Here is a 15,822-nt window from a genome sequence, read left to right on the forward strand (position 1 = left end):
GACCTCCCTCATTAACGAGGCATTTTTGCCCACAGAACAGCCACTCACTGGATGTTTTTTTTGTTTCTCGCAACATTCTCTGTAAACTCAAGAGGCCATTGTACACGAGAATCCCAGGAGTTCAGCAGTTTCTGAGATATTCAAACTACCCAATCTGGCACCAACGATCATTTCATGGTCAAAGTCACCTAGAACACATTTATCCCCCATCCTGATGTTTGGCGTGAATAAAAACAGAACCTCTTGACCACGTCTGCATGCTTTTCTACATTGGGTTGCTGCCACATGATTGGCTGATTAAATATTTGCATTATCAATCAGTGTACAGGTGTACAGATATACCTAATGAATAGTGTAGATACAGAAATGCGGCAGAAAAAGGCCAGCAATGTCTGGAAGGATCCCACTTCCATCAGGACCACCAGATTCAAAAACAGTTATTTCCTCTTTCAAACTTCAAAGTTCAAAGATAATGTATTATCAGAGTACCTATGTGTCACTATATACAACCCTAAGATTCATTTTCTTTGCGGGCGTACGCAGTAAATCCAAGAAACACAATAGAATCATTGAAAGACCACATCCAACAGGATGGACAGACAGACAATGTGCAAAGAACAGTGAACTGTGTAAACATGAAAGAGAAAAAAATAATAATGTTGTTAAAACAAATGACAAGATTCATTGTATGTTTCAACATACATGTGATTAGTAAATCTCTAAATCTGCAGGCTGTGCCAATGACACCTACGTCTTTTCAGAGAATAGAAGAAAAAAAACGCATTTTAAAAGTATCTAAACAGAATAGATTCTGCAGATGTTGGAAAGAATCTCTTGTGTTCATGATTCACTGCTCCACTCTACAGTATTGAGGTACGCCTACCCTGAAAAAGTTAAAATCTTCTCTTCGACGGGAGCTCTGTGAGACCCTCTCTCACTGCTCCTCTCCTGTGATCTCTGCTGCCCTCTGACTCTTCAACCACGTCCTCACCCAGACTCGCACCTTCAGGCTTCTTCCCTCTGCCTTTCCAGTCTCAACCCAAACTCTTTATTCCACTCCACTGATGCTGCCTGACCTGCTGAGTTCCTCCAGTGTTTTGTGTGTGTGTGTGTGTGTGTTACTTTTAAAAATATCTACACAAGATAACTAGAAGCTGTTATGTTTTATCAGCTACAAGATGCATTTAGCATTTAAATGTACGGGCATTTGAACAGTGATAAGAAAATAATACCCTTACTTTGTATTCCCATTTCTCTGCTATAATTATGCTAACATTGGTGGAACAACTGTGAAATTAACATAATAAGAACAAGAATGAGTAAACCCAGCAAGAGTTAAGTTAACAGTTCTAAATATTAACCATTGTTCATTATAGTTAGATGATATTATGGAGTATGTATACAGATACACTCAGCGGACACTTTATTCGGTCTGTCCTGTACCTAATAAAGTGGCCACTGAATATATGTTCATGATCTTCTGCTGTTGTAGCCCATCCACTTCAAGGTACAACATGTTGTGTGTTCAGAGGTGTTCTTCTGCACACCACTGTTGTAATGCACTGTTATTTGAGTTACTGTCACCTTTGCATCAACTTGAACCAGTTTGACAATCCTCCTCCGAATTCTGTATTAGCAAGGCATTTTCGCACACAGAACTGCCACTCACAGCATGTTTTTTTTGCTTTTCACACCATTCTCTGTAAAATCTAGAGACTGTTGTGCATGGAAATCACAGGAGATCAGCAATTTCTGAGATACTCAAACCACCCCATCTGGCACCAACAATCTTTCTATAGTCAAAGTCACTTAGATCACATTTTTTCCCCATTCTGATGTTTGCTTTGAACAACAACTGAACCTCCTGACCATGTCTGCATGCTTTTAAGCATTGAGTTGCTGCCACGAGATTGGCTGATGAGATATTTGGATTAACGTACATGAGCAGCTAATAAGATGGCCACTGAGTATATAATGAATAACCATTTACAACATTGTATCAAAAGTAACTTGTGATTTAAAAGAGACAATTGTATGGGAATTAAATTGAACGACATTATTGTGATACTTCATTGCTTTTGTCAGTGTGTGAATTGAAGCTTGATTAAATTTAAAGAGTTATTTGTATAGAACTGATACAGGATAAAATTAATAGAAAATTGTGGAATGCAGAAAGATAATCTCATATGTAGGATTGAACATGTATTAAAAATAATCTTTGAAGTCAAGGAAAATGTTACAATGCCTTCCTTCTCTCTCAGTACATGCAAATATATTTTCTCTAACCTCAAAGGAGCCTTCTTGTCATATGTGAATGAATGAATTAATTAGGCTAATACAGGACAGAGAATTCCAGTAACTATGCAAATCTAGTCTAATTTCTGCAGTTAGGTTTTAAAAGCATTGGAAAAATAATTCTATTGTGGAAAGAGAGCCTTGAACTCGTGGGTGTGGTTGATTATTCTAGGTCACAGCAATCCTGCTGGCTATATTCTATGTAGGTTGAAATAAGATATTTAAGTTGGTTAAAGAGATTAAAAATGAAAGTGACTGCCTTAAGTTAACAAGCCCAAAGTGAAACTGGAAATGAGGGTTTAAACGCAAACAACAGGAATTCTGCAGATGCTGGAAACTCAAGCAACACACATCAAAGTTGCTGGCGAACGCAGCAGGCCAGGCAGCATGTGTAGGAAGAGGTGCAGTCGACGTTTCAGGCCGAGACCCTTCGTCAGTCCTGACGAAGGGTCTCGGCCTGAAACGTCGACTGCACCTCTTCCTACACATGCTGCCTGGCCTGCTGCGTTCGCCAGCAACTTTGATGTGTGTTGCTGGAAATGAGGGGATGTTTAGCTTTATTAAACTGATTAGCAGGGGAAAAAAATGGTCTTCCTTCCCTTTCTTCCATGGTCTACTGTCCTCTCCTATCATATTTCTTCTTCTTCAGCCCTTTATCTCCACCACCTATCACCTCTCAGCTTCTTATTTCATCCCCACCTCCCACCTCCCACCCACTGTTATTCAGGAACAGTTATTACCCTTCAACCATTAGGTTGCTGAACTAGTGTGGATAACTTCACCTACCTTGGTACTGAACTGATTCTACAACCTATGAACTCACTTTCAATGACTCTACAACTCATGTTCTTTATAGTATATATTACTTGTTTATTTATTATTATATGTTTATTGTATGTTTGCATAGTTTGCCTTCAGCTTCGTCGAGCACCTACGCTCTGTCTGCCAGAAAAAGCAGGATCTCCCAATGGCTACCCATTTAAATTCTACTCGTGGACACGTGGCCAAGTGGTTAAGGCATTGGACTAGCTACCTGAAGGTCGTGAGTTCGAGCCCCAGCCGAAGCAACGTGTTGTGTCCTTGAGCAAGGCACTTAATCACACATTGCTCTGTGATGACACTGGCGCCAAACTGTATGGGTCCTAATGCCCTTCCCTTGGACAACATCAGTGTCGTGGAGAGGGGAGACTTGCAGCATGGGCAACTGCTGGTCTTCCATACAACCTTGCCCAGGCCTGCGCCCTGGAGAGTGAAAACTTTCCAGGCGCAGATCCATGGTCTCGCAAGACTAATGGATGCCTTTTAAATTCTACTTCCCATTCCCATTCCAATATGTCAACCCATGGCCTCCTCTACTGTTGTGATGGGGCCACTCTCAGGTTGGAGGATCAACACTTCATATTCCGTCTGGCACTCAGAATATGGTGCTTGGTGAAGCAGTCCTGCTGAAGGGTCTCGGCCCAAAATGTCAACTGTACTCTTTTCCATGGACACTGCCCAGTCTGCTGGGTTCCTCCAGCATTTTATGTGCGTTGCTCGGATTTCCAGCACCTACAGATTTTCTCTTGTTTGTCTTCAGCCATTGATATCTCTGTTACAGGTTGTAATCAGAGCTCTTTCTCATTGCACATTTGCCTCTGAGTCAGAAGATAAAAAATGTGTGCTTAGTGATAGTGCGAAGTGGGTGATATCATATCCTGTGCCCTTTAGGGCGCCATGGTACATAGCGGTTAGCACGACGTTATTACAGCTCAGGGCATCAGAGTTTGGAGTTCAACTCCGACGTCCTCTGTAAGAAAGTTTGTACCTTCTTCCTGTGGTTACGTTGGTTTCCTTTGTTTTCCTCTCACAGTCCAAAGATACAGTATACTGGTTAGTAGCTGATTAGAATTGTCCTACAATTGGGCTCCGGTTAAGTAAGTGGACTGCTGGGCAGTGAGACTGTCATGGTCTCTTCTGGCAATCCCCCACCTTGCCATTTGCCTCAAGATTTAGGCCTCGATCACCTCATTTAGATTCCAATCATTTCCAGGTACCACTAACTACATGCACCTGCTTCCCTTCAAACAGCAGGATAAAAACCCTGTGACCACAGCAAGAAGCTGCCAGTTTGTTGGTTGATTCTTGTGAGAGTAAACCTTGTTTCCTATTCCTGAGAACTGTTAGTTCTAAGCTTCGCATTGTCTCCTGGATATCGGCACCCAGTTTGCAGTGGTGCTACGCCTAACAACTCTGCCTCAGCATCTGTGTCCTGCACCTGGATTCGTCCCCAGCCACATCCTTGCAACAGTGACTCATTGGACCGGAGGGGCTTGTTCCCTACTGTATCTCTAAGTAGATGAAGTAAAAATATATACCCATTTCCATTAGCATCTATAGTAGTGTATACTGTGCAGTGCCAAACAGACTAGCTGATTCAGTATGTGCTTTGCACAATTGTCCCAGACAATTTATGTTTCTTACTGTATTGCTTAGCCATCACAACCAGTTAAGAAGTCATTTCTATTTTGATTTAAGTTCTCTGGAAGTGTTTATAGTCAGTTGATCTGAAGCCAGAAGCAGCAGCAATGGGGTGTGATATTCATGAGCCAGACCCAGGAAGTTGCTAGAAACTGATTACTTGTTTTGGAGGCTACAGTCTACACGTCTTATTGTAACCTGAGCTGCAATTAGTCATCATGATATTTGCAGCTAATTGTATCTTCATAATAACTGTTTCTATATCTAGTGTTTGGGGACCACTATCAGTGGGTCTGGAATTAGGGGCCCGGTGTTCAGTGATCAACATATCTTGGGATCGAGGTACAAGAGTCGAATCAGAAGTTCAGGAGTCAAGGCCCTCTGGCCAAAGCCGAGTCTGCGAATCTGTAAGTCCACTGGGGAGGTCAGAGTTCGATGTCTGCAGAACCGAGTCTGTGTCTGGTGGAGGCTGGAGACTGGATGGCTTGTCTTGGGGTTGTAGGACTGTGTAGGTTGGTTGGTTGGAGGGAGGAACGGGGCTTATGTTTGCTTTAGTTGTCTGTTGCTTGTTCTGTTTCGTGTTGTTCTGCTGAACATTGTGGCTATGCTACCTTGGCGCCAGAATGTGTAGATACGCTTGCGGGCTGCCTCCAGCACACCCTCGGGTGTGTTGGTTGTTAATGCAAATGATGCACTTAACTGAATCTTTCAACGTACATGTGATAAATAAACTTGAATCTACAGTTGAAAGTATGTATTTCTGCCCATTCCTCTATACTTATAAATAAATCCTAAAAGAGAAAAAGGAAAACAATTTTCTAAGTTTTCAATGTCTTACCTTTTATTTCATCGTACTGTATTTGTCTTAACGCTCACAGTAAGTTCTGCTTCCAGCTATCATCTGGATCTACTCTCCCCAGGGTCTCTCTAACCCCCGTCTTATCACTCCACCTCTCCACTGTACATCTGAAGCAGTCTTGGCCCAAAATAACGATCATTCCCTCCCCCCTATCCACAGATGCTGAGTTCCTCCAGCAGATTGTTGCGTAGAAGAGTCCAGCACAGGAACAGGCCACTTGGCCCACAATGTTGTGCTGAACTAACTTGAATGAGTAATCAAATGCCCAACTAGTCTAATTCCATCTGCCTACATGACATTTGTTGCTATCATTGTAGAGTTGTTCAGCATGGAAGCAGGTCCTCCAGACTAGGCCATCCATGCTGACCAAAATGTCTGTCGAAGCTTGTCCTGTTTGTCTCTATTTGACCCATATACCTCTAGGGACTAGAGGTATATGGGTCAAATAGAGGCAAAAGGGAGTCTAGGCCTTTTCTATCCACGTACCTGTCCAAATGTCTTTTAAACATTGTAATTACATCCATTTTCTAAGCCGCCTCTGGCACTTCATTCCATATATTACCTACTAAGTTAAAAATTTTGCCCATTAATTCTCTTCCCCTCTCACCCTAAACCATAATCAGAAGCAGAATCAGGTTTATAATCACTGACATACAATATGTTGAGATGCAACAGGTGCCGCAGATGCTGGAAATCCAGAGCAATACCCACAATGTACTGGAGGAGCTCAGCAGGTCAGGCAGCATCTATGGATGGGAATAAACAGTTGACGTTTTGGGCAGAGACCCTTCATCAGGACAACATCAGTATGTTGTGAAGTTTATTGTCTAGTGTGGCAGTAGCACAGTGCAATGCATAAAAAATAATACAAGGTACAATAAGGAAAATATAAATAGAATAAATAAGTGGCTCAAGAAAACAGCAAAGAGTGAGGTCTTGTTCATGGTCCACTCAAATCTGATGGTGGAAGGGACAAAGCTGTTCCTGAATCATTGAGTGTGGGTCTTCAAGCTCCTCTACCTACTCTCTGATGGTAGCAATGAGAAGAGAGCATGACCTGGTGGCGGGGGTCCTTAATGATGGATGCTGCCTTCTTTAGCCATTGCTTTCTGAAGATATCCTCGATGGTGCGGAGGCTAGTGCCTTTGATGCAACCTATCCCCTCTCCCCTACCCAGGGAAAAGAATGGTGAATCACATTTCACTCCTTGCCTTGTGTGTCTTATCTCCACCCCTCTCAATTTTATACACCCTCAAAAAATGAGGTCACCTCACAATTTCCAAAGCTCTTGGGAAAACAGTCCCAACCTATCCAGTTTTTCTTTATAACTAAAGCCCTCCAGTCCTGGTAACAACCTTGTGAATCCTTTCTGGACCCTTTCCAGCTCAATGTCATCCTTCCTATAGTTGGGTGACCTGAACCACACACAATGCTGCAGCTTTGTAAGCTGCAACATAGTGTTTTACCTCCTGTACTCACAGCCCTTACTGACAAAGGCAAGCACACCCGATACCTTTATGATTCCTCTGTCGACCTGTTTCACCACTTTCAGGGAGCTATGTATCTGTACCTCTAGGGTTCTCTGTTCTACCAGTTACTGTTTAAGCCTTGCCCTGGTTTCACTGACCAAAATGTAAAATCTTGCACTTTTCTGAGTTAAATTCCATTTACCATTCCGTGGCCTATTTCCCCAAATTCATCTGGCCCTATTGTAATCTTAGATAATCATCTTCAATGTACACCGCCAATCTTGATGTCGTCTGAAAATTTACTCTGTTAACAACAATGTCGTCGAAATTGTTAATATCAATGACAAACAACAGTGTGCCTAATACCGACCCCTGCGGCTCATCACTAGTTACAGCCCTCCAGCATAACAACCCTCCACTTCTACATTTCAATATATTACCTTCCAAATGAAAAAGGTGCCCCTTAGGTCCCTCTTAATTTTTCCCTGCTCACCCAAAACCATAATCAGAATCAGTTTATTATCACCGACACGTCTGACATCTAATTCCTTCGTCCAAGCCAAGTTTGGATCCCATTGACTAGTTAACCATGCATTCCTTGTGATCTTACCTTCCTGTCTAGTTTACCATGTGGGCTCTTGCCAAAAGTCTTTGCTGAAGTCCATATAGACAACACCTGCCACCTTCCCCTCATAATCCTCCTCGGCATCTCCAGGAAAACCCAGTCAAATTTCTAACGATCAAATCCATGCTGACTATTTCTAATCAATCTCTGCTTTTCCAAATGTCTGAATCTGTTCTGATAAAGGATAACTCACTTGGAACAACAACTCTATTTATCTCTTCGTAGCTGCCTGATCTGATAAGCATTTGCAACATCGAGTGTTTCTAGACTTCACCTCCTGCTGTGTTTAGCTTCCACACTCTAAGACAGCTGGAAAAGCTGAGACTACATGGATGGATTTCAGTGGATGAGAGACACCACACACATATAAATTTCTCCTTCACACACACAAAATATTCTTCAACTTTTTTTTTAATCATTTAACCGCGCACAGGTATACAGCTAAAAAGCATTCCTCAGGGAGCAGAGCGCAAAACACAGTACATAAAATATATATATTTCATTCGTTATGACATAGGTAAATCAGAATCCGGTTTAATATCACACTGACATATGTCATGAAATTTGTTGCTTTGCAGAAGCAGTACATTGTAATACATAATAAAAGTTCAAAGTAAAATTTATTATCAGAGTACATACATGTCACCACATACAACCCAGAGATTCTTTTTCCTGCAGGCATACTTAGCAAATCGATAGAACGGTAACTGTAAACAGGATCAATGAACAACAAACTGTGCAGATGTAAATATAACTAAATAGTAATAAATAATGAGAGCATGAAATAACAAGATAGAGAGTCCTTAAAGTGAGACCATGGGTTGTGGGAACACCAGAGACAGAATGAGTGTAGTTATCCCCTTTTGTTCAAGACCCTGATGGTTCAGGGGTAGTAACTGTTCTTGAACCTGATGGTGTGCGTTCTGAGGCACTTATATCTTCTACCTGATAGCAGCAGCAAGAAAAGAGTATGGCCTGGGTGGTGAGGACCTCTGATGATGGATGCTGCTCTCTACTGCAAGGTTTCATGTAGATGTAATCAATGGTTGGGAAGACTTTACCTGTGAAGTCTACAGTTGGAAGTTCCCACCTGCTTCAAAAGGGCAACAATTATTCCAGTGCCCAAGAAGAGCAGCGTGAGCTGCCTTAACGACTGTCATCCAAGAGCACTCACATCTGCGGTGATGAAATGCTTTGAGAGGTTGGGCATAGCCAGAATCAACACCTGCCTCAGGAAGAACCTGGACACACTGCAATTTGCCTATTGCCAAAATAGGTCTACGGCAGATGCCATCTCAATCGTTCTCCACGCAGCCTTCGATCATCTGGACAATGCAAATACCTGTGTCAGGATACTATCTGTTGACTATAGCTCAGCATTTTAACACCATCATTTCTACAGTTCTGGTCAAAAAGCTACAGAACTTGGTCCTCTGTACCTCCCTCTTAAATGTATCCTTGACTTCCTAACTGGAAGACCACAATCTGTGCAGATTGAAAATAGCATCTCCAACTCGCTGACTATCAACTTTGGGGCACCACCAGGGTGTGTGCTTAGCCCACTGCTTTACTCTCTCTACACTCATGACTGTGTGACTAGGTATTGCTCAAATCTCTTTTATATAAATTTGCTGATGATACAATCATTGCTGGCAAAATTTCAGATGGTAATGTAAAGGCAGACAGAAGCGATATTTACCAGTTAGTGGAGTGGTGTTGCAGCAGCAACCTCGCACTCAATGTCAGTAAGACCAAAGAGCTGATCGAGGATTTCAGGAAGGGTAAGACAAGGGAACAGAAACCAATCCTCATAGGGGGATCAGAAGTGGAGAGAGTACGCAATTTCAAGTTCCTGGGTGTCAACATCTCTGAGGACCTAACCTGGATGCAACATATTGATGCAGTTATAAAGAAGGCAAGACAGCGGCAATATTTCATTAAGAGTTTGGGGAGATTTAGTTGGTCAACTAAAATACTCGAAACTGTACTGTGGAGTGCATTCTGACTGGCTGCATCATTGTCTGGTATGGCGGGGGAGAGCAACTGCACAAGATTGAAATAAGTTGCAGAAACTTGTAAAATTAGTCAGCTACATCATGGATTCCGGCCTCCGTAGAATCCAAGGCACCTTCAAGGAGCGGTACCGTAAGAAGGCGGCGTCCATCACGCAGGACGTGCCTCCTTCACACTGTTATTGTTGGGAAGGAGGTACAGAAGCCTGAAGGCACACACTCAGCGATTCAGGAACAGTTTCTGCCCCACTAAAAGGACATTGAACCCATAAACACTACCTCACTACTTTTATTATTTTGTTTTTTGCATTACTTACCTAACTTAACTATTAACAGACTTAGTTTTTTATCTCTGTATTTATTTATCATCTATTTCATTTTACTGCTGCCGTAAAGTTAACAGATTTCACGACATATGCTGGTGATATTAAATCTGATTCTGATTAAGATGTTCTGGGCCAAAACTACTACATTTTGTAGGATCTTCTGCTCCAAGGCATTGGTGGTTCCATACCAGACTGTAATGTAGCCAGTCAATACACTTTCCACCACACACACCTGTTGAAGTTTATCAATGCTTTTGATGAGATGCTGAATCTCCACAGACTCCTGAGGAAGCAAAGGCGCTGTCATGCTTTCTTTGCAATTACATTGATATGATGGGTCCAGGACAGGTCCTCTGAGATAGTGACACCTAGGACTTTTATAGTCACTGACCCTCTCTACCTCTGATCCTCCAATGAGCACTGGCTCATGGACCTCTGGTTTCCCTCTCCTGAAGTCTACAATCAGTTCCTTGGTCTTGTTGACAATGAGTGAGAGGTTGTTGTTATTACACCACTCAGCCAAATTTTCAATCTCCCTCCGTATGCTGATTCATCACCACCTTCGATACAGCCCAGAACAGTGGTGTCATCAGCAAACTTGTATGCGGTGTTGGAGCTGTGCTTGGCCATACAGTCGTAAGTGTAAAGCGAGTAGAGCAGGGGGCTAAGCACACAGCCTTGTGGTGAACCTGTGCTGATGGAGATTGTGGAGTAGATGTTTTTGCCAATCAGAACTGACTGGGGTCTCCAAGTGGGGAAATCTAGGATCCAATTGCACAAGGGGTTATTGAGGTCCAGGTCTTGACGTTCACTGATTAGTTTTGAGGAGTGATGGTATTAAAAGAAATTTAAAGGTTCAATGGTTCAAAGTAAATGTTATTATGAAAATACATCTACGTCACCATAACAACCCTCAGATTCATTTTCTTGTAGGCATGCTCAATAAATCTATAGAATAATAACCATAACAGAATCAATGAAATACTGCTATTAGGGCATTTATGGTACAGAAGACAACAAACTGTTCAAATACAAAAAGAAAGAAATAATAATAATAATAAATAAGCAACAACTATCAAGAACATGAGATGAAGATCCCTGAAAGTGAGTCCATTGGTTGTGAGAGCATTTCAATGATGGGGCAAGTGAGCAGTAAGTGTATGTATGTCATACTGCTGGGACACATCCTAGGATGTGCTGGAACACATCATCAGTGATGTAACCTGTAGTCACCGGGCGTTTCAGGTCTTTGGCTATCAGACATTCTCACCCAGACGACCCAGCTAGGGTTGGTCAGGCTCCCAGCAGTATCTCTCCATGAGTCACAACTCTAGATCCATAGCCATCTTCTATGTTGGTCCTGATGGCTCCTTGCAGCCCCCTAAATACCAAGGATGTATATAAAATTAAATTAAATGACTAGTGCAAAAAGAGAGGGGGAAATACTGAGGTAATTTTCATGGGTTCATTGTCCAGGTGAGAGGGGGATGGCAAGAGTGTGGGCCAGGTAATAAAAAGGGTGTGATGTGAGAAACTGTGAGGAAAAGGGCTGAAGAAGGAGATGAAGAAATTAAATAGCAGAGGACAGTGGACCATGGAATAAAGGGAAGAAGGAGGAAAGAAAAGGTAGATTTCCAGCACCTGCACATTCAGCCGCCCTGAAAGCTTACCTTCCCAATGCAGCGGGCCGGGGGGGGGGGGGGGGCCTTTAAATGTCACGTGACGCAGATCGCCGGCTCCGGCGGGGGGGCGGGGCGGAGCAGTGACGTCGGCGACCCTGCCGCGGCGGCGGTGACGTCAGGCAGGCAGTGGCGCTGGGCTGCGGAGCGCTGGCGGTCCAGCGGGAGGGCGGCCGGCCGCCATTTTATCCCAGCACCAGGGCGAGGAGCGGCAAGGGCAGCAGCAGCGTGGGCATGGATTCGGTTAGGTGTAAGCTCGTCGCCTCGTTGGCCTGCCTGTTGCTGAGCTTTTCGGTCGCCGCCGCGGCCGGTAAAGGTGAGGATAGGTCCACCCTCCCCTCCCTTTCACTGCGATTGAACCGATAGTGATTTATTTTTGTTTGGCTTGAGGGTGTTTGTGTTTTTCTTCGCTCCGGCCATGTTCCTACAGATGCTTATGGTGTTGATGTTGAGAGGCAAAATGTTTATTTATCTTATCTAAATTAAAATGTTAGTTGATGCATTTTCCTCTACGGGGGTTCTGTGTGCTTTATCCAGGTTGCAACGTCCAATTTCAGTCACCTCCACCCTCTCTGCCTCCACTGGGATGAGAGAAGTGGCATCTTGCAGATTTATTTTTAATTAAATTTCTTCCTTCGGCAGAGGAATCCGCCCACCTTCCAGAAAATACTTCATCTTTCTAATCAAAGCGGAAAAAAAACTTTATAATGTGCCGGAATGCTGCGCTTGTTTGTCCTATCTCATTTTCAGATTTAAGATAAAGCATTGCATTTTCTACTTCTCATGTCTTGTTTTCTTTAAAGACATCCTTCTGCTATGTCGGGATGGGTTAAATATTTCAGAAGGTTATCTCCTTTTTCAGTGTGGGTTTGGTTTATAGGGTTAGCAGAGGGTAAGGCTTTGTTTATATATAGACCCAAATGACGTTACTTTAGACTGCAGTAGCAATGCACATTACACCGAAATATTTGGTAGTTAAGGCATCTTGTGCCTTCCAATGGGTTTGGTGCTTACTGTTAAATATGCCTGCCCTCCATCTCTATCCCCCCCCCCAACAATTGCATTTATTTCTTCCTATTCCTTTAAAAAAAATTCCCTCAAATCGAGGAGCTCTGTTAACATTCTTGATTTCTATGTGCATTGGTATGATATTTTTCTTAATGTTTAAATCATTTTAATAGGAAACCAAGCCTTCGACCTTTCTTCTCCCCCCACATTGGATTTTTAAAAAAATCTGTGGATAACTCTTGCAAGGGTTAAAAGTGATTGCCCTTTACATTATTGTTTATTAAGTTTTCAAAGACTGAAAAATACCAGGCTGTCTAGACTTCTAGAAAATGCATAATGGATAGTATTAATATTGATTATTCTTTTAAATGCAGAAGTCGACGCATTGCAGATTCTTTGATCTTCTATTGTTTCTCGAAGTAATTTAGTGAAAAGCTTCAGATGTTGGGATTTTAGTATCTTGGAAAATGTAGCGGTTCTGTGGAGGTGTAGCAGATACTGATGTTGGTTCTAATCTGCATATTGAAATACCACTAGTACTTCGTATCATTATTAACTAAATGTGGTAAATGCCAAAGAATTTCTAGTCACCTTATTTTTCCTTGAAATCTGCTTAATATCTGAGGACTATCGTCATTATCTGTGAAGAATAAAATTACATTTCACCCTACACTAATGAAATGTATTTTTTTTAAAATGGAAGATGCATTCATGACTTAACTGTTTGAGAGTTGCTGAGCTCCACAATTTTAACAACACCAAGGAGCAGCGGAAAAATATTAATCAAGGCATTCTGGTCTATTGTAAATTCTCATTCATCTCAGGGATTCCTCATGGCTCGCTCCTCCACAATGTTTTTTTTTAAAAACTGCTATTGCAGAACAATTCCTGAAAGTTGAAATTAAGTTGTTGAAGATAACTTATGCAAACCTCCCTTTCCAGGCCTTTACTTTTCCTACTCACCTGGTTTAACCAAGCACCTTCTAGCTATCCTCCTTCCTCACCCCCCACCTTTCTGTTCCCGACAACATCTCAGTCCATGGTCGCCTCTTGTGCTACGATGAGGCCACTCTCGGTGAAGGAGCAACACTTTATATGCTGTCTGGGTAGCCTCCAGCCTGATGGCATGAATATTGATTTCTCCTACAGGTAAAAAAAATTTCCCACACCCTTCCATCTACTATTCCTGATTCTGGCCTCTTACCTCTTCTCACCTGCCTATCAGCTCTCCCAAAGGTCCCCTCTTCTTCATTCTGTCATAATCCACTTTCCTCTCAGATTCCTTCCTCTCCAGCACTTTACCATTCCTACCCGTCCGGCTTCACCTGTCACTTTCTAGCTCTCGTCCTCCCCCTTCCCCCACGCCTTTTTATTCCAGTGTCTTCTCCCTTCCTTCCCTGCCCTGAGGAAAGGTCTTAGTCCAAAATGTTGACTTGTTATTTGGTTCCTTAGATGCTGCCTGGCCTGCTGAGTTCCTCCAGCATTTTGTGTGTGTGTTGCTTTGCCAAATTACTCATCTTATTAATTCAGAGAGCTGCTTAATTAATTTTTTCAACAATTAAAATGTTCAGTTGTGATGTTACACTGCACACTTTTGCGCATTGGTTGTCAGTTTGTAGTTTTTCATTGATTCTATAGTACTTCTCTATTCTACGGCGAATGCCTGCAAGACGGTGAATCTCGGTAGTATATGGTGACAAACATACTTAGGTTATAAATTCATTTTGAAATTTGATAAATGATAGGTGTGCTGAATGTTTTTTGAGGACTGACATCATGGTTAGAAACTTGATTAAAATACAAATTAAACTTGCTTATTATTTTAGTCAGCTTAATGGGGTATGCCTGTACCTGTATTTGGGTAGGTGTGCCATCTCAAATGTGTTCCATGAGGCTTCTATTTCCAAATACAACTTTAATGATTGAGCTATCAATTGTAACTTTTTTAGCCTTTTGTTGATTTCTTTGAACAGTGCACAATGTTGTTTTTAACTGCTTCCACACAGATAAGTAACAATGTTTTAAGATATGTTTTGACTAGATTGAGATGGTTGCTCTCAAAGAACGGATTTGTCTTGAAGTGACATTATTCTTAGGCTTGTTATCTATTGGTCCTTTCACTTTAAAACGATTGAGGCAGAAATCTTACTCTAATATGGGAAAGTATGATTACAGTTTTGTTTAGTGTATTTATAGAGATTTCTATCTTTCTATTTAATAGTGAATAATTGTTTCCAGCTGTGATATGATTCCATTCTTTGAGGTAGGTTGTTTTCATAATAGCATAGCAGTGTCATTGGTATATGTACAAGAGTGATGTGTTTTAAAATCAAAATTAATTTATTTAGAGATAGTGCGGCACAGGGCCTTCTGACCCACTGCTTAGCAACCCACCTATTTAACATGAGCCTAATCACAGGACAATTTACAATGGCCAATTAACCTAACCAATCTTTGGCATGTGGGAGGAAACCCACGAAGCCACAGCGTGAATGTAAACTTCTTTCAGATGGCATTGAAATTGAACTCTGAACTCCACTCCGAGCAGAAATAGTGTTGTGTTAACTGCTATGCTACTGTAGTGGCTGTTATTAGTTTATAGTACAGGGTGTTATCCATAGTGATCTGTTTTCCTTGGTCTTGTATTAATCCGAAACAAATTCAAGTAAACTTCTTACTGGAACTGAGAAGTTTGGAACAGTTGTAGCTGTAGTTTGATTATTTATTGGATTTTAGATATGCTTGCATGGACAAATGTCATTTCAGCAGTATTATTAGAGTACATTAATTATGAATTCAGTAAACTATTGATTTTTTTTGTTCTGGACTTATCTATGTATTATTGACTCTTGAAAAGTTCTTCATTCTGTGGAAACATTTCTTTATATATTCATATAGATAATACTAATTGCATTTGTTGCCTATTTCTAATTGCCCTGCCTATTTCTAATTGCCCTGGAAAGGTAACAGTGCATTGTGTCTGAGTGGTTTCCTAGACCATTAAAAGTCAATCACTTTGAGCACCTAGATGGCATTTAGTAGGAAAAGATTTCCATCATTTTTAGATTATGGATTTTGTTTAACTAACT

The 15,822-nt window shown here is 41.7% G+C and overlaps 1 protein-coding gene across 4 annotated transcripts in view; it reads left to right on the forward strand.

Moving 5' to 3' along the window:
- Window positions 1–11,828: 11,828 nt before the first annotated feature.
- The window catches only part of clstn1 (calsyntenin 1), an 80,370-nt gene continuing 76,376 nt past the window's right edge, over window positions 11,829–15,822 (forward strand). For 3 of the 4 annotated variants that reach the window (XM_072244790.1, XM_072244789.1, XM_072244791.1), the window contains exon 1: window positions 11,829–12,041. In XM_072244790.1, the coding sequence (XP_072100891.1) occupies window positions 11,960–12,041 (82 nt within the window). In that variant the 5' untranslated portion in view covers window positions 11,829–11,959. The remainder of the gene's footprint in view (window positions 12,042–15,822) is intronic. The other variant, XM_072244788.1, reaches the window with a different exon arrangement.

This window comes from Mobula birostris, chromosome 27, assembly GCF_030028105.1.
Source record: "Mobula birostris isolate sMobBir1 chromosome 27, sMobBir1.hap1, whole genome shotgun sequence".
Lineage (NCBI taxonomy): Eukaryota > Metazoa > Chordata > Chondrichthyes > Myliobatiformes > Myliobatidae > Mobula > Mobula birostris.